This window comes from Papio anubis, chromosome 1 (assembly GCF_008728515.1).
Source record: "Papio anubis isolate 15944 chromosome 1, Panubis1.0, whole genome shotgun sequence".
NCBI classification, from domain to species: Eukaryota; Metazoa; Chordata; class Mammalia; order Primates; family Cercopithecidae; genus Papio; species Papio anubis.
The window spans coordinates 204,871,872-204,897,220 of NC_044976.1; the positions used below are offsets into that span (position 1 = coordinate 204,871,872).

The 25,349-nt window shown below is 43.5% G+C and overlaps 1 protein-coding gene and 1 long non-coding RNA gene across 9 annotated transcripts in view; one reads left to right on the forward strand and one right to left on the reverse strand.

Moving 5' to 3' along the window:
• The window catches only part of TBCE (tubulin folding cofactor E), an 82,463-nt gene that overhangs the window by 31,166 nt on the left and 25,948 nt on the right, over nucleotides 1-25,349 (forward strand). For all 8 annotated transcript variants that reach the window (XM_003893735.5, XM_009197152.4, XM_003893734.5 and 5 more), the window contains exons 4-5: nucleotides 16,351-16,536; nucleotides 21,820-21,908. In XM_003893735.5, coding sequence (XP_003893784.2) covers nucleotides 16,351-16,536; nucleotides 21,820-21,908 — 275 coding nt within the window. The remainder of the gene's footprint in view (nucleotides 1-16,350; nucleotides 16,537-21,819; nucleotides 21,909-25,349) is intronic.
• LOC103880633 lies at nucleotides 6,615-7,494 on the reverse strand. The gene is made up of 2 exons (XR_641774.4): nucleotides 7,424-7,494; nucleotides 6,615-6,763 (listed from the first exon to the last, which is right to left on the reverse strand). It is a non-coding gene; the product is annotated as an uncharacterized LOC103880633 (long non-coding RNA).

A 25,349-nucleotide genomic window follows, 5' to 3' on the forward strand; every position in this document is an offset into this window, starting at 1 on the left:
GATTACACACCTAGCCCATCACATTGCATTTCTATTAATATTTTTGATTACCTGATGTCAGAAAAACTGCATGAAGCTCTGAAAAGGGTGCTGAGAGCCTTCAGGCAGAGCCTATCTTGTGAATTTTTGTTGTTGTTGTTGATTTTATTAGTTTTCAATTTCTCAAAAGGATCTTTCCCTAGTTAACTGTTTTTCCTTAAGTGTGGTACAGTGAACACAATACTGCCCTAGAAATCAGGAGACCTCTAGTATATTTTTAACAATCTTATTGTTTGTTTGTTTGGTTTATTTATTTTTTGAGACATTGTCTCGCCCAGACTGGAATGCAGTGGCATGATCATGGCTCACTGTCACCCTGAACTCCTGGGCTCAAGTGATCTTTCTGCCTCAGCCTCCTGAGTAGCTGGGACTACAAGCACGCACCAGCACACCCAATTAATTAAAAAAACAAAACAAAACAAAAAGTTATCGAGATGAAGTTTTTCTGTGTTGCCCAGGCTGGTCTCAAACTCCTGGCCTCAAGCGATCCTCCCACCTCTGCTTCTCAAAGATTACAGGTGCGAGCCACTGCACCAGCCCGCTTTTAACAGTCTTTATGGTCCCGAACAAGAGAAGTTTACTAACCTTTAAAATGAAGGTCAGAATTAGATAACCACACAGCGTATCTCCTGGTCCACTATTCCATAATTTTAGAAAGTCAGGATGTTCTTAAAAGGCCAACTCTGCTTGTAGACTTGCCATCTCTGAATTTGTTCAGAGCTGTTCAGGTTATGTGTTTCAGGAGAAATATTTTAGCCAGGCCCATGGATTCCTTAGGTACCTGGACCATGACCTTACAAACCCTCCTGTGAAAGGACCGTTTTTTTGTTTTGTTTTGTTTTTTGAGATATGGTCTCGCTCTGTCGCCAAGGCTGGAGTGCAGTGGCATGATCTTGGCTCACTGCAACCTCCACCTCCCTGGTTCAAGCAATTCCCCTGCCTCAGCCTCCTGAGTAGCTGGGATTTGCTACCACCTCTGGCTAATTTTTTTGTATTTTTAGTAGAAACGGGGATTTCACCAGGTTGGCCAGACTGTTCTTGAACTCCTGACCTCAGGCAATCCACTGGCCTCGGCCTCCCAAAGTGCTGGGATTACAGGTGTGAGCCACCACCCCCTGCAAAAGGACTTTTTATTTGGAACTTACCCCAGCCTACTTCCGTCTTCTAAAAGCTTGCCCAAATTGTTCATAATTTTATGGTCTTTAATGGTCTCTGAATACAGTGATATTTTCAAAGTCTTGGTTACCCTGAGCAGAAAAATCCAGAATTGCTTCAAGTCCTGGGTGATGCAGGATTTGTCCTGAAATGCTGATGGGGGGCCTTGGTTCAGGGACATTGACTCAGTATAGTCATGCATTGCTTAATGAAGGGGATGCGTTCTGAGAAATGCCTGTTAGGTGGTTTCATCATTGTGTGAACATCATAGTGTATTTACACAAACCTAGATGGTGTAGCCTACTACACACCTAGGCTACTGTATGGCATGGCCTATTGCTTTTAGGCTGTAACCTGTACAACATGTTACTGTGCTGAATACTGTCGGCAATTGTAACATAATGGTAAGTATTGACGTAAACATAGAAAAGGTACAGTAAAAATACAAAATTGGCCGGGTGCATTGGCTCACGCCTGTAATTCCAGCGCTTTGGGAGGCCAAGGCAGGTGGATCACGAGGTCAGGAGTTCAAGACCAGCCTGACCAATATGATGAAACCCCGTCTCTACTGAAAATATAAAAATTAACAAGGCGTGGTGGCGGGCGCCTGTAGTCCCAGCTACTCGGGTGACTGAGGCAGGAGAATCGCTTGAATCTGGGAGGTGGAGGTTTCAGTGAGCCGAGATTGCACCACTGCACTCCAGCCTGGGTGATAGAGCGAGACTTCATCTCAAAAAAAAAAAAAAAATTAAGCAGTGTGGAGTGTTATGGGTGGTATGTGCCTGTTAGTCCCAGCTACTCAGGCGGCTGAGGCAGGAGAATCGCTTGAACCCGGGAGGCAGAGGTTGCAGTGAGCCGAGATCGCGCCCCTGCACTCCAGCCTGGGCGACAGAGCGAGACTCCGTCTGAAAAAAAATTAAGCATTGTGGAGTGGTATGGGTGGTATGTGTCTGTTCTGTTAGTACCAGCTACTTGGGAGGCTGAGTCGTTAGGATTGCTTAAGCCCAGGAGTTTCAAGACCAGCCTAGACAACACAATGAGATCTCATCATAAAAAAAAAAGAAAAAAAAAAAGATAGAAAATGGTATGCCTACACAAGGCACTTAGCGTGAATGGACCTTGTAGGACCGGAAGTTGCTCTGGGTGAGTGGTGAGTGAATGTGAAGGCTGGGACATTCTTGTACCCTACTGTAGACTTTAGAAACACTGTAGCTTTAAGCTAAACTAAACTTAGAAGTCTTTTCTTTCTTTAATAATAAATTAACCTTAGCTTCCTGTAACTTTTTTATTTTATAAACTTCAAATTTTTTATTTTTTTTTGAGGTGGGGATGGATTCTTGCTCTGTCATCCAGGCTGGAGTGCAGTGGCATGATCTCGGCTCACTGCACTGCCCGAGTTCCAACGATTCTCTTGCCTCAGCCTCCCAAGTGAGCCTTATAGGCGTGAGCCACCATGCCTGGCACTTTTTTAAAATTTAATTTAATTTTTTTTTTTTTTGAGACGGAGTCTCACTCTGTCACCCAGGCTGGGGTGCAGTGGCACGATCTCGGCTCACTGCAACCTCTGCCTCCCAGGTTCAAGCGATTCTTCGGCCTCAGTCTCCCGAGTAGCTGGGACTACAGGCGCATGTCACCGCGCCCGGCTAATTTTTGTATTTTTAGTAGAGGCGAGGTTTCGCCATGTTGACCATGCTGTTCTTTTTTTTTTTTTTTTTTTTGAGACAGAGTCTCGCTTAGTCGCCCAGGCTGGAGTGCTATGGCGCGATCTCGGCTCACTGCAAGCTCCGCCTCCCGGGTTCCCGCCATTCTCCTGCCTCAGCCTCCCGAGTAGCTGGGACTACAGGCGCCCGCTGCCTCGCCCGGCTAGTTTTTTGCATTTTTTTAGTAGAGACGGGGTTTCACCGTGTTAGCCAGGATGGTCTCGATCTCCTGACCTCGTGATCCGCCCGCCTCGGCCTCCCAAAGTGCTGGGATTACAGGTGTGAGCCACCGCGCCCAGCCCTATGTTGACCATTCTGATCTCGAAGTCCTGATCTCAGGTGATCCGCCCACCTCAGCTTCCCAAAGTGCTGGGATTATAGGCATGAGCCACTGCACTGGATCTGAACCTTCTTCCAGAATACCTCCTGAAGGACCTGCCTGAGGGTAGTAGTTTACAATTAACTTTTTTTTTTTTTTTTTTCCAAATAAGTAGGAGTTCACTGGGTGCAGCGACTCATGCCTGTAATCCCAGCACTTTGGGAGGCTGAGGCAGGAGGATCACCTGAGGTCAAGAGTTTGAGACCAGCCTGGCCAACATGGTGAAACCCCGTCTCTACTAAAAACAGAAAAAATTAGCTGGGCATGGTGGCACGCACCTATAATCCCAGCTACTGGGAAGATTGAGGCATGAGAATCACTTGAACCTGGGAGGTGGAGGTTGCAGTGAGCTGAGATCGCACCATTGCACTCCACCTTGGTCGGCAGAGTGAAACTGTCTCAAAAAAAAAAAAAAAGAAAAAATAAGAAGAGTACACTCTAAAATAATGATAAAAAGTATAGTATATTGAACACTTAAACTAGTAACATAGCCATTTATTATAATTATCAAATATTATGTACTGTCCATAATAGTATGTGCTATACTTTTATATGACTGGCAGTGCAGTAGGCTTGTTTACATTAGCATCACCACAAACAAGAGTAATATGTTGTACTACAGCATTAAGACAGCTACAGCTTCACTAGGAGATAGGAATTTTTCAGCTCCAGTGTGATTATGGGACCACTGTAGTATATGCAGTCTGCTGTTGACCTACACATCATTATGTGGTGCAGGACTGTATTCGGATTCTTAGCCTTGGAATAACTGCTTACTTCATTATGTCTTCTAGTGTTGTCATGCCAAAACATTCACGTAATTGAAATACATATTATCTTATTATAAATAACTTTTTAAAATTTAAATAGGCACTTTGTTGACATTAAAAAATTATATGGGTAGGTGATGTTGGCTGTGAATTCCGTTTCAGGATATTTTTGGGGCAGTACAAAAGAGATCATTGCATCTGAAGTGGTGGAGAACCACTGGTCTAGACTACTGGAATTTAACTGGTCCTTTAGAGTTTGATGATTTCATGTTGGTTTTTAGTTTCTCTGATCTCTTTTGTAAACTAAGGTAAATATAGTAATCTCCTCGGCTATTATTACTCATAATTAATATCTGTAATGTTAGCAATTAATAGTGGTTTACAGTGTCAAAATAAAATGTGTAGATGAATGTCTAAATGTAACATTTTATTTGGGAAGCAAGAATTGCAGTTCAGGGCATACACATAGACTAGTCTTTGGTATATCCAAAGAACAAAGAGAACAGTGGACTTTTTTCTTTTTTTTGAGAAGGAGTCTCCCTCAGTCGCCCAGGCTGGAGTGCAGTTGCACAATCTCGGCTTACTGCAACCTCTGCCTCCTGGGTTCAAGCGATTCTCCTGCCTCAGCCTCCTGAGTAGCTGGGACTACACCACGCCCGGCTAATTTTTGTATTTTTAGTAGAGATGGGGTTTCACCATATTGCCCAGATTGGTCTCGAACTCCTGACCTTGTGATCCGCCCACCTCAGCCTCCCAAAGTGTTGGGATTACAGGCGTGAGCCATTGCTCCTGGCCTTCGTTTTTTTTTTGTTTTTTTTTTTTTTTTTTTGAGATGGAGTTTCATTCTCGTTGCCCAGGCTGGAGTGCAATGGCGTGATCTCGGCTCATTGCAACCTCCCCCTCCCAGGTTCAAGTGATTTATAGGCATGCGCCCCCATGCCCAGCTAATTTTGTATTTTTAGACAGGATTTCTCCATGTTGGTCAGGCTGGTCTCAAACTCCCGACCTCAGGTGATCTGCCCGCCTCGGCCTCCCAAAGTGCTGGGATTACAGGTGTGAGCCACTGCACCTGGCCCTTTTTTTTTCTTTTGACACAAGGTCTTGCTCTGTCACCCAGGTAGTAGTACAGTGGCACAATCATGGCTTATTGCAGCCTCAACCTCCTACGCCCAAGCAGTTCTCCCACTTCATTTTTTGATTTTTTTTGTAGAAATGGAGATTCCCTATTTTGCCCAGGCTGGTCTGGAACTCCTGGGCTCAAGTGATCCTCCTGCCTCGGCCTCCTAAAGTGCTGGGATTACAGGTGTGACCCACTGTGCCCTGCCTAGTACCTTTTATAAAAAGGAGAAATGTTACATATTATTCTGAAAGAAAGTTCACTGGCACTAGTAAAGTTTTGGAAAGCTGGCTAGCAAGCTCTGATCGTTGAGTGACAGTGGTGGGTAAGATTAGTCTTAGAGTCAGAGCAGATTGTTTTAGTAACTATTAAATAAAACTGGCTTCAGGTTACAACAGGCAGTTTCAGCAACTGGGCTTGTAATAAACTGAATTCTTGGAGCAGGTGCTGTGTGCCCCGAGTACTTTTTCCCCTTGGCCCCTTGACTCTGATTTAGTTGGGTATGACAAGAATGACCCAGTTTCTGTAATCAACTTTCACAAGATTTATCCAAGATTTATGGCCATGCACCAGTCACCTGTGTCCTTCCTAGGTACTCCTGCTCTCTACTTCTTGTCTTTTGGGGGAGTTGAGGGGTTGAAATATGATAAGTAACCTTGCAATCCTCTTGACCTTGTCACCTTGTCCCTAGACAGCAGAGTGATTTTCAGTTTTTTTCCTTTGAACTTAAACTGAAGAGAATGCTTTGAACAGAACTTTGTGTGTCGGTATTCTGCCCACTCACCTTTTATTTCAGTGCTTCTGTTTCCAAGCAATGATAGGAGTTCTCTTTTCTGGTGAGAAATAAATCTTAAAATGTGACTTTTCTTCAGCACTAGGGAGCAGAATCTAGCTTTAATACTTAGCATCAGAGAGGATATGTCTGTGATAATGGACATCTTAGGAAACGGATGGTTGACAATTTAAGAAATAAAGCCCTAGAAATAAAGGATAAGTGTTGGAAAGAAAGGATAAATATTTGAGGTGACGAATACCCCATTCACCCTGATGTGATTGTTACACATGGTGTGCCTGTATCAAAATATTGTGTATACCCACAAAAATGAAAAATTAAACTAAAAAAAGAAAGCTCTTGATTTATTCATCTTTTGTGTGTCATAAGCCTGTTGTAAAGCATTTTGAGGATCTTGGCTGAGCAATAATGGATTGGTATAAAATATTCCCTTGGTATGGTGTAATGTGTTAGAAGTTGTTTTTTTTTTTTAAATCAGGAAATGTAATGATAGTATGTGGGCAGAGCGCATCTCTGTTCAAAAAGGTGGTCTCTCTGCTTCATTTTTGGAGGGCTTTCTTGACAGAGCAGAATCATAATTGTGTCAATGCAAAAGCAGTCGAGGTGAACATTAAATTCAGCTGACGAGAGAAGCAAACAAAAAGAGCAGTCTACAGCAAGGTGCTTATCTACTGCACTGTTTTATTCACGGGAAAACAAACTCACTGGGTCAACTCTTTAGATGTTACAGCACTAAGCACTGCAGGAAAGCTGAGTTCTCCTCTCATGATGAACAGCTAGTTATGCAACCTTGCTGAACACTAAACATTCCTGAAACAGGGTATCAAGATCAACAACATTTATTAGAAACTCCCCAGAAACCTGGCCTTTTCCAGTAGCTTGTATCCAAAGCTCCAACAAGAAAGAAGCTTACTATGGAAGTCTGGGAGTCTGTTGGGGACCCTTTACCTTTGTGTAGTATTGCCAGATTCAGCAAACAAAATTACCAAATGCATAGTGAACTTTGGATTTCAGATAAACAGCAGTTATTTTTTTTTTCTTTCTTTCTTTCTTTTTTTTTTTTGGTGTGAGACATGCATGGGGGCATACTTACTTAAAAATGATTTGCTGTTTATCTGATATACAAGCTTAACTGAGCATCTTCGATTTTATCTGGCAATCCTGATGGGGACATAGGACAGAGTGAATCTTGATAACTGGGTTTTACGAGCACATCCTGTTTCCACGAGGGCCATGGGTCAGGATGATGATTTTGCCAGCAGCGTGTGTAATTGATGGGCAGAATGAGGAAGGAACCTGAACAGGCCAAATGCTTCCAAGAGAAACGTTTTTGGACACCCCTCCCTGTGTTCTTCTCCTCACCAACATTTTTCTCTTTAGACATGGTTTAGAATTTCAGTGTTTGGATACAGTTTCTTAATATGTTAATCTAGAATCTCAGTGGAGTCCATGTAAATTATTATAGTTTACCTCTTGGAGATTTGTTGTTATTGATGGGCACCCATTCAGCTAGGATCTTTCATTATTTGTTGAGAAACCTGCTGGAAATGTCCCAGAAAATATCGATCTTTAGTGTTAGTCTTTGATCTGTAAAGGGCATAGCATCCGTTTTGCAACTACCTAACACCATTCCTAACTCTCCTATCATCTGCCTGCAACTCAACTCAACAGTAATAAAGAGCTCTTCATGACTTCTTGTTTTTTTACCATGGTTTTAAAACTTGTTTATTACTACTGTTTCAAAAAGTGTAGATTTAGGGCCTGGCACCGTGGCTCAAGCCTGTAATCCCAGCACTTTGGGAAGCTGAAGTGGGTGGAGCACTTGAGGTCAGGAGTTCGAGACCAGCCTGTCCAACATGACGAAACCCCGTCTCTACTAAAAATGCAAAAATTAGCCAGGTGTGGTGGCGGGCGCCTGTAATTCCAGCTACTTGGGAGGCTGAGGCACGAGAATCGCTTGAACCCAGGAGACAGAGGTTGCAGTGAGCTGAGATCATGCCACTGCACTCCAGCCTGGGTGACAGAGAGAGACTCCATCTCAAATATAAATAAATAAATAAATAAATAAATAAATAAATAAAAAGTGTAAATTTAGGACAGAAATGCAAACCATGGTATTTTTGTTTTGCATTATTTTCTCATTTATCATTATTATAAATATATTAGTTGAGCTCTTACACTTTGTCACTGAAATCAAATAATGTTTTAAAATACATTTTTCTATTTCTAGTTCCACCACCCCCATGTTACTCCTCTAAGGAAAACCAATACTATTTCATACATTTTATTTCAGTATGAAATTCAATTTCTAAAATTTCAGATCTCACTATTTCATAAAACAAAATCTATTTTATTAATGAGACTCTAGAAACAGTTTATTAGATACAAAACTTATTCGTACATTTTCATAGATTAAGGTATATAAGCAAACAAATACAAATTGGAGCTATTTTTCTAACACCTAGTAACGTGCCTGAGGATTTATTTCACCTTCTTTCACATAAAGTGTTTAACATTAATAATTAATAGTTAGTAAACACAAGATCTATTTGTATGTTGCCATACTAGAAAATTAAAGGAGGCCGGGCACAGTGGCTTAAGCCTATAATCCCAGTACTATGGGAGGCCTATGGGGAAGGATCACTTGGGCCAGGAGTTTGAGACCAGCCTGGTCAACATAGTGAGACCCCATCTCTACCAAAAATGTAAATAAAAAAAGGAGATTACCTAGAAGTGATCTTTGTAATTTCCTTCAGAAAGCGCCTCTGTTTAAACCATAAAACCTTATTGAAAATGTTACAGCTTTCATAAATGTTTAATTTTCAGTGGCACTGCTTTTGCTCTGCTATTTTTTTTGTTTTCTATGTAGGATCCTGTTTGATGCCTCTGGTAGGACAAAAGCACAGCTCCTTTTTTTGTTTTTTTCATCAAACTCCTACTCATTCTTAAAGACCCAGCTCAGATTCCACATCTTTTCAGAATATACTCAAGATCAGGGACTTTTTTTGTGCTGTGGATCCTTTTGGCAGGCATAAAATAATTCTTTTAAAAGCAGGAAATAGGCCGGGCGCGGTGGCTCAAGCCTGTAATCCCAGCACTTTGGGAGGCCGAGACGGGTGGATCACGAGGTCAGAAGATCGAGACCATCCTGGCGAACACGGTGAAACCCCGTCTCTACTAAAAAATACAAAAAACTAGCCGGGCGAGATGGCGGGCGCCTGTAGTCCCAGTTACTTGGGAGGCTGAGGCAGGAGAATGGCGTAAACCCGGGAGGCGGAGCTTGCAGTGAGCTGAGATCCGGCCACTGCACTCCAGCCCGGGCGACAGAGCGAGACTCCGTCTCACAAAAAAAAAAAAATAAAATAAAAATAAAAATAAAAAATAAAAGCAGGAAATAAATATATTACAAAGAAAATCAGTTATGTTGAAATACAGTAATCAAAATATTTTTTTAAAAATTGATGTATACATAGAATATGCATGGGAAAATTGCTATAGTAATATATTAAGTATTTTTTATTATTAATCTTTATTAAATAATATTAAATGATAAGATCTACCAGTGGGTCTAATAACTACTGAATTTTGAAGCAATCATGAGAATAAGTGATCTTTTAAAAAAATATCTGCCACAAGTGTAAATAGGAAAATATCTTTGATTTCCATTGGTGACAAAATGCTATAAATCTTACTCTAGTTTGTTGCCTGAATTTATGAGTAAAGATAATGTTGAATTTTGATAAGAAGTTAGTGAAAATAGCAATCCACCTTCCTCATCTGTCTCAGTTAGCTATTGCTCCATACCGTACGTACATCTTGGAAGATTTTGCTCACAGATTTTAAAATAATCATTTGTTTTGTTTCTCCCCACTTTGAAATCTGTGACTTGAAGGAGTTCAGGTGTGGTTGTCTCTGCTGTGCAGATGTGGCCTTGTTTATCCAGATGGCAAATTCTATGGTGGGGGATGCTAAGATCTTGCTCTTTACCTCACCTAGGCCAGGCCACACTGTCCTTTGAGCCCATGTTAGCATATGGCAGAGGATGTCCCTTGCCTTCCCCTGAACTTAGCCTTGTCCTGTTCATGGAGGTGAAACTGCTGGGCCTGGGTGTCTAGATGGACACATCTAAGCTTGCCCAATGTGGCATCCGTTTTTTGGTGGGGAGGGGTAGGTGTGGTATATTGTCACCAAAGATGGCTGCCAGTAATGCTTCCCATCCTTATTCATGCATGCTGCTTCTCCCATGAAGAGGCGGAGTGTAATTCCTCTTTCTCTGAGTCTAGGCTGGCCCATGACATGCTCTGGTAAGTAAGTGCAATGATGTTGTATCAGTAGTTCTGGGATTAGCCTTTAAGAGGCCTTGCAGTTTCTGTTTTCACTCTCTTGGAAGCCAGTCATCACCTGAGCTAAGTCTAACCCTGTTGGGAACAGGGGTCCAGCCAGACTGTAGCCATTCCAGCTACCTCCACTCAGGTGCCGAAATCTGAGTTGAGCCATCTTGGATGGTTCAGCCTCAGCCAGCTCCCAACTGAATGCAGTCACGTGGGTGACCACAGCTGACAACACATGAATCAGAACAACAAAGCTCAGCAAAGCTGACCCACAGAACTGTACCGAGTGTCACCCTAACGTTTTAAGCCACTGTGCTTTGGGGAGTTTTTATGCAGCAATAGGTAACTGAAACAGGTAACAACTTTATACCTGAGATTTATGTGACTTTTTCTTGTAATATTGATATTTTCTGCTAGTAAATTGTACATACTTCATATGATGAAATTATGTCATTATGATGGTATGGATAGGTCGGGAGCTTGTCTGAACAAGTTTGAGAGCCATTGGCTAGGTTTAGAGAGTATGACGTTTGACTTATCTCAGTATTTCAAAATATGTGGGGTTTTGTTTGTTTGTTTGTTTGTTTGTTTTTAGACGTAGTTTCACTCTTGTTGCCCAGGCTGGAGTGCAGTGGCATGATCTCAGCTCACCACAACCTCTGCCTCCCGGGTTCAAGTGATTCTCCTGCCTCAGCGTCCCGAGTAACTGGGATTACAGGCACCTGCTAGCATGCCTGGCTAATTTTTTGCGTTTTTAGTAGAGATGGGGTTTCAACATGAGGGCCAGGCCGGTCTTGAACTCCTGACCTCAAGTGATTCACCTGCCTCGGCCTCCCAAAGTGCTGGGATTACAGGCGTGAGTTTTTTTTTTTTTTTGAGACAGGGTCTCACTGTGTTCCCCAGACCGGAGTGGCATGGTGCAATCCTAGCTCACTGGAACTGTGAACTCCTAGACTCAAATGATCTTCTTGCCTCAGCCTCCTGAGTAGCTGGGACTATAGGTGCACACCACCATGCCTGGCTAATGTTTAAATTTTTTTTGTAGAGAAGGGGTCTCGCTCTGTTGTCCAGGCTGGTCTCAAACTCCTGGTCTCAAGGGATCCTCCAGCCTCGGCTTCCTGAAGTGAGCTGCCACACCTGGCCAGTTTATTTTCAGTACTATTATATCAGATGCAGTAACTATACATAAAGGGCAGTTAGTGCTTGTGCCAGGCAATAAAGTAGATGGCTTATTTAATCTTTATAAATAAGCTCTTTTGAGAGGGCTTTATAGATGAGGTAATTTAGGTTGAGGTGTAAATTCAGCTGCCTGAGGTCACATAGCTAGTAAGTAATCAGCCAGGAGTTGAACCCTGGTTTGTGTTTGTATTGCCTCCATCCCTGTTCCCCCATCCCCACCCCTGGTTTTAAGAACATATATGTTAACTAGGATTTTTTTAGGAGAAAGCAAGTTTATTAAGAAAGTAAAAGGGCCAGGCGCGGTGGCTTACTTGTACTTCCAGCACTTTGGGAAGCCAAGGCAGGTAGATAACCTGAGGTTAAGAGTTCGAGACCGGCCAGGCCAACATGGTGAGACCTTTTCTCTACCTTTTCTCTTGTATTTATAAAAATACAAAAATTAGCCAGGCGTGGTGTTGCACGCCTGTAATCCCAGCTACTCAGGAGGCTGAGGCAGGAGAAATGCTTCAACCCGGGAGGCTGAGGTTGCAGTGAGCCAAGATCACACCACTGCACTCCAGCCTGGGCAACAGAGTGAGACTCCGTCTCCAAAAAATAATAATAATAATAATAATAATAATAAAGAAATAACGAATGGCTACTCCGTAGGCAGAACAGTCCTGAGGACTACTGGGTGCCCATTTCTATGGTTATTTCTTGATGATATGCTAAACAAGGGATGGATTATTCATGCCTCACCTTTTAAGACCATGTAGGGTAACTTCTTGATGTTGCCATGGCATTTGTAAACTGTCATGGTGCTGGTGGGAGTGTAGCAGTGAGGATGACCAGAGGTCACTGTAATCTCTGTCTTGGTTTTGGTGGGTTTTAGCTGGCTTCTTTACTGCATGCTGTTTCATCAGCAAGGTCTTTAATGACCTGTATCTTGTACCGACCTCCTATCTCATCCTGAGACTTAGAATGCCTAACAAACTGGAATGCAGCCTGGTAGGTCTCAGCCTTATTTTAACCAGCACCTATTCAAGATGGAGTTGCTCTGGTTCAGACATCTCTGACATATTTCCCCCCTTCCTTTTACAAGAAAACCCTAATCCTAAGGGTTGCAGAGGGATGAAGATTCACCTTCTGTAACTTCTTTATGCTGAACAGGGGTGATGATGTCCCTGCCTAACTGTTGGGTCTCTTGCATTCAGGGTAGAGAGGAGCTCAGTTCAAAAGCGTTGGTATGGCGAAGGCCATTCTTAACTCTTGAGTTCCGACAAAAGGTGATATCTGGAAGATTACTAAGTGTTCAGTTTAAGAAAACATTTAGTAAGCTTATCCTGCATTCCTACGCAAAGAGTATAATCACAGCAATATATTTCACAACAGCAAAATGAAAAAAGTAAAATTATCCCAAGTAAACTAAATTAGAAGGTTTTCCATGAACTGCACAGTTGTTGAAATCAAGCTAATAAGTAGTCACTAGCCAATTCCAATATGTGCCCAGAATTAGAATAACATTACCCATCTCTCTTGTTTCTTCTGAGCAGCAGCCAGAGATCACTGGTTGGTTCACAGGAATAGGTGGGATCATTCTTTTGTGTTCCATAGGCCTGTGGGACACAGGTCAGGAACTGTGTAGACAAGGAATGAGGCCAGTTTTCCCAAGGGGCTTTTATTGACTCTATAAGCCAAGTTTGATTCCTTAAAGGAACACAGGCCATTCCAGTTAAAACCTTGGTAAAATAACCAGTTTCTCCAATTGTGTCCCAAGGTCACCCAGTCAGTGCTGCAGTCTATTTCCTTTGGGCTGGGGGGCGGGTCTCCTCAGTATTATCCTTTCTGTGGTTCGCCAGAGAGATGTTACCGGAAAGGGGCCTGATCCAGACCCCAAGAGAGGGTTCTAGAATCTTGCAAAGGAAAGAATTTGAGGGGAATCCATAAAGTGAAAGCAAATTTATTAAGAAAGTAAAGGAATAAAGAATGGCTACTCCATAGGCAGAGCAGCCAGTAAACTAGGCTTTTAACTTAAGAAATATGTTTAACTTACAGAAACAAACCACTGATGTGTGTGTATAAGCCATGAGAGAACTATGGGACTTAATTTTGCTACAAAAGAGATTTTAATTTCCTGCATAATCAGCTTCCCCCTGTTCCACGGAATTAATTTCATCAACATACAAGGTGGATATTTTCTCCTGTCTTAAACAGTCTCCCTTCTTTGACCCCTGTGCCCCTTCAGGACAACGGTAGGCTGTGCTCAGTTGCCTCCCAGTCTTTGGAACTCACCCCCACTGGGCTTTGCCCTATTGCCCCACCCAGACTGCTTGTAGGAAAGGTTATGTTCATGTTGCTGGATTCAGTGGCCAGGCCTCAGCTGTTACCTTACCTGACCTGTTTTTAGCAGTGGACATGGTTGTTGACTTTCTTCATTGGCTTCCAGGACACCACACTCTCCGAGTTTCCCTTCCCCTCCCCTCCCCTCCGCGAGTTTCTATCTATTGCTCAGGCTAGAGTGCAATGATGTGATCTTGGCTCATTGCAGCCTTCACCTCCCGGCTCAAGTGATTCTCTTGCCTCATACTTCCAAGTAGCGAAACTCCAGTCACCAGCAACCACGCCCGGCTAATTTTTGTATTTTTAATAGAGACAGGGTTTCACCATGTTGACCAGGGTGGTCTCAAACTCCTGACTTTAGGTGATCTGCCCGCCTCAGCCTCCCAAAATGCTAGAATTATAGGGGTGAGCCACCGCACCTGGCCCACACTCTCTAAGTTTCTAACTCCCTCCTGGCCACTTCTTCCCAGGTGGGGGATTGGTTTTAACTTTTTGGGATCACAAGTTCCTTTTAGAGTCTGGTCATCACTGTGAACCCACATCCTAGAAAAAAACTGTATGTATGTCTATGTTAACAAAATTTATCACAAATACTAGTTTTCATCCTTTTCAATTATGGTGACTTTTTTTATTTTTATTTTTTGAGATGGAGTTTTGCTCTTGTTGCCCAGGCTGGAGTGCAATGGCGTGATCTTGGCATATTGCAACCTCCACCTCCCGGGTTCAAGTGATTGTCCTGCCTCAGCCTCTCGAGTAGCTGGGATTACAGGCATGCGCCACCACGCTTGGCTAATTTTGTATTTTTAGTAGAGATGGAGTTTCTCCTTGTTGGTCAGGCTGGTCTTGAACTCTCGACCTCAGGTGATCTGCCCTTTTCAGCCTCCCAAAGTACTGGGATTATAGGCATGAGACACCGTGCCTGGCCAGAATTATGGTGACTTCTAAGAATGTCTGATTTCTTTCTTCAAGAGTTAATGGTTGTCTCCTGAGCGACATAGTGAAATGTTGTCTCTTAAAGAAAATACAGAAAATGTTAGCTGGACATGGTTGCTTATGCCTATAGTCCTAGCTACGTGGGAGGCTGAAGAGGGAGCATTGCCTGAGCCCTGGAAATTGGAGGCTGCAGTTAGTTATGGTTGCGTCACCGCACTCTAGCCTAGGTGACAGAGTGAGACCCACTTTCTTTAAAAAAAAAATAAAAAACAAAATTAGGTCAGGCCTGGTGGCTCACACCTGTAATGCCAGCACTTTGAGAGGTCAAGGCTGGGGAATCACTTAAGGTCAGAAGTTCAAGACCAGCCTGGCCAACATAGTGAAACCCTGTTGCTACTAAAAATACAAAAATTAGCCTGGGCATATTGGCACATGCCTGTAGTCCCAGCTAATTGGGAGGCTGAGGCAGGAGAGTAGATTGAACCCAGGAGGCAGAGGTTGCAGTGAGTCAAGATTGCGTCCTTGCATTCCAGTCTGGGCAACAGAGTGAGATTCTGTCTCTCAAAAAAAAAAAAAGTAATGATCGTAAGCTAAAATAGTGTTTGGTTTTTTTTGAGACGGAGTCTCACTCTGTCGCCCAGGCTAGAGTGCAGTGGTGCAATCTCGGCTCATTGCAAGCTCTGCCTCCCAGGTTCACACCATTCTCCTGCCTCAGCCTCCTGAGCAGCTGGGACTACAGGCACCCGCCACCATGCCCGACTAATTTTTTGTATTTTTTAGTAGAGACGGGGTTTCACCTTGTTAGCCAGGATGGTCTCAATCTCCTGACCTCGTGATTCGCCTGCCTCGGCCTCCCAAAGTGCTGGGATTACAGTTGTGAGCCACTGCGCCTGGCCTGAAATAGTGTTTATAATACAATTTTGAGCAATTTATAGAGTTCCCTGTTTCTTCTTCTTTTTTTTTAAGTGACAAAGTCTTGCTCTGTTACCAAAAAATAAATAAATAAATAAATAAATAAATAAAAGATTTTGTATATAATCCACCTATAATTTTTTTTTTTTTTTTTTTTTTTTTTTTAGATAGAGTCTCGCTCTGTCACCCAGGCTGGAGTGCAGTGGCATGATCTTGGCTCACTGCAACCTCCACTTCCTGGGTTCAAACAATTCTCCTGCCTTAGCCTCCCGAGTAGCTGGGACTACAGGTGTGCACCACCATGCCGAGCTAATTTTTGTATTTTTAGTAGAGATGAGGGTTTCGCCATGTTGGCCAGGCTGGTCTGGAACTCCTGACCTCAGGTGATCCACCCGCCGTGGGCTCCCAAAGTGCTGGGATTACAGTCGTGAGCCACCATGCCTGGCCACTCCCATGGATTGAATAGTTCTGTTTTTTCTAGTGTGAATTATCAGTTTCATATTACTTGTTAGTTTATCTAGAGGGATTTAACATGCTTGCATAAAATCATAACCCTTTATGGTCAATCATACTGATTATATATTATTTAGTATGTGATATTCTCTTTTATGCTAATTTTGATTTTTTAGCATACATAAATTTTTGGAGACCTTCAGAACATTGCATTTATGGCCTTTCTTGGTGGGTAATATTTTGTGTGTTTCATTCGCTGTTCCTTACCAGGCACCCAACAGGAGGATCCTTTATTCGTCCGAATAAGGTAAATTTTGGAACAGACTTTCTTACTGCAATTAAGAACCGCTATGTGTTAGAAGATGGACCAGAGGAAGATAGAAAAGAACAAATTGTTACACTTGGAAATAAACCTGTGGAGACTGTTGGTTTTGACTCTCTTATGAAACAGCAAAGGTAAGTGGAGTTTTTAATGGCAGAGCTGACTTTTATGGTTTTATTAAGGTTCAGAATTTAAATACCCATGACTCTACATGGATGCTCACGAATTTGCTTCTAAATTGGTTTATGGTTCCACAGAAACTGAATAAAAATTTGAGGAATCCAAGGATTATTTAGGGAAATTAAAATTCTTATTTAGCACAGGATTGGTAGATTTATCCAGTTTGCAATTGAAACATTTATTGGCCCATCATTAATATTCACATCATATTATCTCGTGTTAACTAAGTAACTAAGGCTGACATTTGGGTTCTTTTCTATTTCATGGTGATGGTAAGTTGGGAATGGAAACAGCAGTCTGAATTGTTCCCTATGCCACAGAGGGTGCTGGTGCCATCTATTAATAGTAGGGAGTAGTTCCCACCTCTGGCTGCACATCTTCATCACCCGGGGAGCTGTGAAACATGCGGCATCTTTGGTCCCATCCCAGCTCTGCTGAATCACAATTTTGGGATATGGGCTCTAAATAATGCATTTTATTGTATTGTATTGTATTTTTGTTTTTATACAGACAGGATCTTGCTATGTTGCCCAGGCTGGTTTTCAACTCTTGGGCTGAAGCAATCCTTGGCTTCCCAAAGCACTGGGATTACAGGCGTGAGTCACTGCACCCGGCCTTAAAATAATGCACTTTAAAACTGCTGTACGAGAACATTCTCTTTTCTCTGAAACTGTATATTGTGACTTTGCACAAGGAGGCTTACTAGTCATTCCAGTGAACTGCTTGAATCAAAGAGAGAGAAAGTTAATATTTACACAAAACCAGTCATGGCTGCACAAGAACTGGCCAGGCCTTGCAGCTTACTACTGTGGTGAGTGACTTGGACGAGGCAGCTGGGTAAGGACCCCTGGTGGCCACTGTGAGAATCAATTTGTGGCCACTTGGAAGCCTGCAGTATATTCTCTTTCAGTCTCTAAAAGAATTAAGCTATAGTTCTGTCCAAAGTAAATTTCTTTACTATCTTTTGTTATTGTTGTTATTAATAAAAGTGCACATGGGAACAATATTGAAAATAAATACATTTCTTGGTACATCTACTCTTTAGCATACATGGCCCCCATTAAAAAAAAACTCAGAATAAATCAAGAGTTTTAGAAAAAGGAACAAATGGACTGTTCTTTATAAAACAAAATACCTTGATTGTTGAGAATTTAGCAATTACAAATTGAACACAAAAGTATGACTAATGCCACCACTTGGATATAAGTATCATAAATGGGCTGGGTGCAGTGGCTCATGCTTGTAATCTTAGTACTTTTGGAGGCCGAGGCAGGCGGATTCACATCTACCTCTTAAGGCCAGGAATTTGAGACTAGCCTGGCCAACATGGTGAAACCCTGTCTCTACTAAAAATACAAACAATTAACCAGATGTGGTGGTATGTGCCTGTAATTCCAGCTACTTGGGAGGCTGAGGCAGGAGAATCACTTGAACCTGGAAGGTGGACGTTGCAGTGAACCGAGATCGTGTAGCTGCACTCCAGCCTGGGTGGCAGAATGAGACTCTGTATCAAAAAAAAAAAAAAAAAAAGACATAACTATCATGAACAGTTTTTACTGTTTACCCTACTGATTTACTTGGATTTAAAGAACTACATGCTTCATAGGGGTTAGAGTTCTTTGCTTTGTTCCCATTTAAAATATAAATAGCTTGGGCAACATGGCAAAACCCTGTCTCTACAAAAAATAAATAAATAAATAAATAAATAAATAAGCTGGGTGTGGTGGTGCGTGCCTGTAGTCCCAGCTATTTGGAAAGCTGAGGTGGGACAATCACCTGAACCCAGGAGGTCAAGGCTGCAGTGAGCCATGATTGCACCACTGCACTCCAGCCTAGGTGACATAGTGAGACCTTGTCTCAAACGACAGACAAACGAACAAAAAACCCAAATATTTAAATATCTCTTACCCAAAAGAAGCATTTTTTTTTTTTATTGGTTAATCTCTTTCAGAGAATATTGTGGGCTCTAAGAATATTAACAAATTGCAAATGGATTTTCGTCCCCTAGTTTATGAACAACTATGTAACTCATGAATTTTTCTGTAAATGACCCTACTACTTGAGTATCATTGAATTTAATCATTAGCTAGTGTCTTTCTTGATTGAAAAGGTAAAATTTTAGAGATTCTGGAGCAATCTTGTATGTTGGCTAGAGATTAGTCAGTTCAGAAATTATGAGACAGCTTGGTGGAATGCAGCCAGTGTTGGAGTTAGGCTGGGTTCAGACGCCAGCTAAGGCACTTTTGGCTCTGACAGAAGTTAGAGATAGCTACTTACTGTTTCTAAGCCTCAGTTTCCTCAATTACAACATAAAACCTAAGATATAAGTGCTGTTGTGAATAACAAATGAGATCCTGCAATTAATGGTAGCTTTAGGAGTTTTTTTAAGGAGTTGAAACCTCTACTTTAAGCCACTGTCTTATCTCCTCAATAAAATCCAGCTGACCAGCTTTGAGATCGTACCACTAAGAAAAGACTCAATAAAGGAATCAAAAACAAATTTAAAAAATTTGTTTGTATGTATGGTTTCTCTTGGAGATGGTTTTGGCTCTGGAGTGATGCTTGGATTGAGATCTGAGTCCTCACCCTTAGTGCCAAGTTGTCCTGGCAAGGCAGGCTATTTTAAATTTTAGGGGGAAGGAGCGACATCTGTCGGACACAGTACAAACTGCAGTTTGAAGTAGTTGGCTGTTTCTGAGATTCCTGTCGTTCTTTTCAATGATGTCATAAGCCTACAAAGCTGGCTTTTGGGCGATTGCTGCGATAAAACACAAGTATTTATGTACATTTATCATGCATCAATAGAAATATTTGTTTTATAAAAAAGCAAGTATCTCTTAAATCAGTGTGGAACTGGAAATGGAGTTGGTGGCGTCCAGTCTGATTGCAGGGTTTGGGAAGTTGGGCAGTGCCCAGCAGACACTGAGTTGACAGGACATAAGTAATGATTAAGTTGTTTGGCCCTAACTACATACTTAATTGGAACTGTGAGGTATTTATTTTGGCCTAAGTACCATGAAAAAAATTACTGAAACCCTAAGGACCCTGTGGTCTGAGAAAGTTTGGGACCCTCTACCGTTGAATTCTGCTGCTGCCTTTTGTACCCTAGATTTTCTTTCCTTTTTTTTTGTTTTTGTGTGTTTTTTTTTTTTTCTGAGACAGAGTTTCGCTCTTGTTGCCCAGGCTGGAGTGCAATGGTGTGATCTCGGCTCACTGCAACCTCCACCCTCCCAGGTTCAAGCGATTCTCCTGTCTCAGCCTCCTGAGTAGCCGGGATTACAGGTGCCCACCACTATGCCAGGCTAATTTTTGGTATTTTTTTTTTTTTTTTTTCAGTAGAGATGGGGTCTCACCATGTTGGCCAGGCTAGTCTCAAACCCCTGACCCCAGGTGACCCATCCACCTTGGCCTCCCAAAGTGCTAGGATTACAGGCGTGAGCCACCGTGCCCGGCCACGTATTTGTTCTTTGTGACTGGCTTATTTCACCTAGCATAACGCACTCAAGGTTCATCCACATTGTGGCATATGTCAGAATTTCCTTCTTTTGTTTTTTAAGTTTGCACAGTATTGCATTGTATATGCATGCCACGTTTTGTTTATCCCTTCATTTGCTGATGGATACTTGGGTTCTTCCACCTCTTGACTACCAGGAATAATGCTGCTGTGAACTTGTGCATATACTGTGGCCTTTTAGAGATGTGAAGTCTGAGGCACAGAGGTGCTAATTCACTTCTCCAAAGCCAAAGGAGATGGTGGAATCGGGATTTGAACCCAGGTGGTCTGGTGCTAATTCACTTCTCCAAAGCCAAAGGAGATGGTGGAATCGGGATTTGAACCCAGGTGGTCTGGTTCCAGATTCTGTGTTCTTAGACATTATATATGCGGATTCTTTTCATGAATAGAAAACACAAGATTCTCTCCACTTAACAGATGGCTGCCAGAAGTATCTGGTCATGCTGGAGCTGGGCACGCTTTCTAGGAAGTCCTTTAGGGAGGCTTTTACATGTGAGTGCAAGAAGCACTCTATAGCGTGTACTTCTGCGTGGTTAGGAACAATCTAAATGTCAGCAGAAGAGTATCTATGTTCCTTGTGGTCTGTTCATATAACAAACACTATCAGGTGTGAAGATGAATGTCCTGGAGCTCCATGTGTCACTGTAGTGAAATCTCACCACTGAACAATAGACTGTTGAGGAAAAAGTCAGCTGCAGAAGGCTCTGCGGAGTAGAATACCATTTATATCAAGTTTCAGAATATTAAAAAATGCTGTATTTGTTTAGGGATATGGAAATATATGGTAAAAATATTAAGAAATGGCCAGGCGCGGTGGCTCAAGCCTGTAATCCCAGCACTTTGGGAGGCCGAGACGGGCGGATCACGAGGTCAGGAGATCGAGACCATCCTGGCTAACACGGTGAAACGCCGTCTCTACTAAAACATACAAAAAACTAGCCAGGCGAGGTGGCGGGCGCCTGTAGTCCCAGCTACGTGGGAGGCTGAGGCAGGAGAATGGCGTGAACCTGGGAGGCGGAGCTTGCAGTGAGCTGAGATCCGGCCACTGCACTCTAGCCTGGGTGACAAAGCGAGACTCCGTCTCAAAAAAAAAAAAAAAAAAAAAAAAAATTAAGAAATGCTTAAGATTAAATAAACACCAAATGTAGTGTAAGTATAAGGTTACCCCGGGGAGGGCCGGGTGCAGTGGCTCACACCTGTAATCCTAGCACTTTGGGAGGCCGAGGTGGGTGGATCACTTGAGGTCAGGAGTTCGAGACCAGTCTGGCCAACATGGTGAAACCCTGTCTCTACTAAAAACGCAAAAATTAGCCGGGTGTGGTAGCAAGCGCCTGTAATCCCAGCTACTCAGGAGGCTGAGGCAGGAGAATCACCTGAACCTGGGAGGTGGAGGCTGCAGCGAGCCTAGATCGTGCCACTGCACTCCAGCCTGGGCAACACAGCGAGACTCCAGCTCAAAAAAAAAAAAAAAAAAAAGGTTACCCCTGGGGAGTAGAGGGAGAATCGTGTTTGGAGAGGGCCCCAGAGGACTTCAGCTGCATTTGTAATATTTGTAGTGCTCTTTTTTTGATAATGTTTTATTTCTTAATTTGGGTGATAGTTACTGGTATTTGTATATTATATTTGGTACCCTTTTATATGTCTGAAATGTGTTTAATTTTTTAAAGGGCCAGTGGATAGCATACGTGCTTACGTATCCATGTGAACTCTGTTTTTCATGCAGTCAGCTGAGCAAGTTGCAAGAAGTTTCTCTGAGGAACTGTGCAGTAAGTTGTGCTGGTGAAAAAGGAGGAGTTGCCGAAGCATGTCCTAGTATCCTTTTCACTGAGAGCTTGTTACTGGAATCTGACTTTGGATTTGATGCCTGTGCCAGAGACTGCTAATTGCCTACCCATTGTCCATTCTTCACAACTTCCTTCCTAATGCAGTTCAGTTTTGCTTGGTGTAGTTGGGGCCCAGATATATTATTTACCTTCCCAGACGCCTTTGCTTGCAAGTTTGCCAGCATGACTTCCCCTAGTTGAGGTGGAAGTTTCTGGACCGGGCTCCTTGAAAGGAGGCACACTTGGCAGGGTGCAGTGGCTCACGCCTGTAATCCTAGCACTTTGGGAGGCTGAGGCAGGTGGATCACAAGGTCAGGAGATCAAGACCATCCTGGCCAAGATGGTGAAACCTGTCTCTACTAAAAATACAAAAAATTGCCGGGTATGGTGGCATGTGCCTGTAGTCCCAGCCACTCAGGAGGCTGAGGCAGGAGAATTGCTTGAACCCGGTAGGCAGAGGTTGCAGCGAGCTAAGATCGCGCCAGTGCACTCAGCCTGACGACAGAGCAAGACTTCGTCTCAAAAAAGAAGGGCACACTTGGTTGGCCTCTGCCTTTTGCCTGTTGCTTTTCCCCTTCCCCCTGCCTTGAGTGGATGGAATGCCCAGGGCTTTGGCAGCTGTCTTACAAGTGTGAAGAAAGCCATCTGGTACAGATTGGGAGAGCAGAGGAGAGGGAACCTGGGCCGCTGACAGTGTACCGGGAACCCAAGATGAATCTGCTTCAGCCCTGGTCTGTTTTCTCATGCATTTCTTTCTTTTTTTTTTTTTTTGAGATGGAACCTTGCTCTGTTGCCCAGGCTGGAGTGCTGTGGCGTGATCTCAGCTCACTGTAACTTCCACCTCCCAGGATCAAGCGATTCCTCTGCCCCAGCCTCCCGAGTAGCTGGGATTACAGGTGCCTGCTACCACATCTGGCTAATTTTTGTATTTTTAGTAGAGATGGGGTTTCGCCACATTGGCGAGGCTGGTCACGAACTCCTGACCTCAGGTGATTCGCCCGCCTCGGCCTCCCAAAGTGCTGAGATTATAGGCATGAGCCACACACCTGGCCTCATGCAGTTATTTTTAGTGGGAAAGACTCTGGTTCTGGTTTCATGCAGCTGAATGCACTTTGTTATAATACTCCAAAAGAGGCTCTTTATGAAGTTTGGAATCTCTTTTCTCTACCTTCTCTTATTAGTGTTATTTTTGTCATATATTGCTTTTTTGCCCATAAGCAAAAATGTTGGAGTTAAAAGAAAATTTCGAGGATGGGCATGGTGGCTCATGCCAGTAATCTCAACACTTTGGGAGGCTGAGACTGGAGGACTGCTTGAGGCCAGGAGTTTGAGACCAGCCTTGGGAACATTACGAGACCTTGTCTCTATAAAAAATTAAACAAGACAAACAAAACAGGGTGTAGTGGCATGTGCCTGTCATCTCAGCTACTCAGGAGGCTGAGGTGGGAGGACTGCTTGAGCTCAGGAGTTCAAGGCTGTGATGAGCCTGTCATGCACTGTACTTCAGCCTAGATGACAGCTAGACCCTGTTTCTATTAGGAAGTTTCCCGGCTGGGTGCGGTGGCTCATGCCTGTAATCCCAGCACTTTGGGAGGCCAAGAGGGGTGGATCACGAGGTCAGGAGATCGAGACCATCCTGGCTAACACAGTGAAACCCCGTCTCTACGAAAAATACAAAAAAATTAGCCAGGCATTGTGGCGGGTGCCTGTAGTCACAGCTACTTGGGAGGCTGAGGCAGGAGAATGGCTTGAACCTGGGAGGCGGAGCTTGCAGTGAGCCGAGATCGCGCCACTACAGTCCAGCCTGGATGACAGATCGAGACTCCGTCTCAAAAAAAAAAAAAAAAAAAAAAAAGAAATTTCCCACGGAGGCTGGGTGCAGTGGCTCATACCTGTAATCCCAGCACTTTGGGAGGCTGAGGTGGGCAGATCACCTGAGGTCAGGAGTTTGAGACCAACCTGGCCAACATGGTGAAACCCCATCTCTACTAAAAATACAAAAATTAGCCAGGCATGGTGGTGCATGCCTGTAATCCCAGCTACTTGGGAGGCTGAGGCAGAGAGAATCGCTTGAACCCAGGAGGCGGAGGTGGCAGTGAGCTGAGGTCATGCCATTGTACTCCAGCCTGGGTAACAGAGCGAGACTGTGTCTCAACAAAAAGAAGAATTTCCCATGGAAACCAAATAGACTTTCTCTAACTTTAAAAGGTCTTTCCCCAATTCATTAAGTCTATTTGATCTGTACATAATAACCTTTGCAAAAAGTATCAGTTTTGATCAGTTTTTTTCTGAGTGCAGAGATGCCAGGTGAAGTAGCTCTCTTTGGCAAAATGCCCAGACGGTGCAATGAAGGAAATTAGATCAGAACTCTCTCCATCTGCGTGTCTGCGGTTTCAGTTCCCTTGGGGGAAACAGCCTGGGGGTCCGTTGGGACCTATGGTAGCTGCAACATCCACTCTGTGCCCCTGAGCAGCCTCCTCCGTTGCCCCCAGTGTGCTGCAAATATGCGGTCATTTTCAGAGCTAAGCAGCTGGAGTCAGGGGAATGGAGTGGATGCAGAAAAGAGTTTGCTAAGGAGCCAGTGCCACAGAAGTGTCAGAGCATTCTGCATTCTGCCTGGTCTATTCCTAAACTATTTCAGAAGATTGGTCATCAGGCCGTGTGCAGTAGCTCATGCCTCTCATCCCAGCACTTTGGGAGGCCAAGGCGGATGGATCACCTGAGGTCAGGAGTTCAAGACCAGCCTGGGCAACATGGTGAAACCCTGTCTGTACTAAAAATACAAAAATTAACCGGGTATGGTTACAGGTGCCTGTATTCCCAGCTACTCAGGAGGAGGCTGAGGCAGGAGAATCACTTGAACCCGGGAGGCAGAGATTGCAGTGAGCCGAGATCATACCACTGTACTCTAGCCTGGGTGACAGAGCAGGACTCCATCTCAAAAAAAAAAAAAAAAAAAGGGGTGTGGGGGACCAGGTGTGGTGGCTCATGCCTCTAATTCCAGCACTTTGGGAGGCCAAGGCGGGTGGATCACCTAAGGTCAGGAGTTAGAGAACAGCCTGATCAATGTGGTGAAACCCCATCTCTACTAAAAGTACAAAAATTAGCCGGGCATGGTGGTGCATGCCTGTTATCCCAGCTACTTGGGAAGGTGAGGCAGGAGAATCGCTTGAACCTGAGAGGCGGAGGTTGCAGTGAGCCGAGATCGCGCCATTGCACTCTAGCCTGGGTGACAAGAGCAAGACTCCGTCTCAAAAAAAAGAACAGATGTGGCAGTAGATGGGTTTGGGAGTGCTGGCCGTTGGGCTGCTCAGAGCTGTCAACAGTGTCCTGGAGAATCAGCATGTTGTTTGTTTATACTGCACTTTTCTGGAGAAAAATGTCCCCCAGGGCACGAAGAAATGAGGTTTCACGAGATAATCCAGTCACG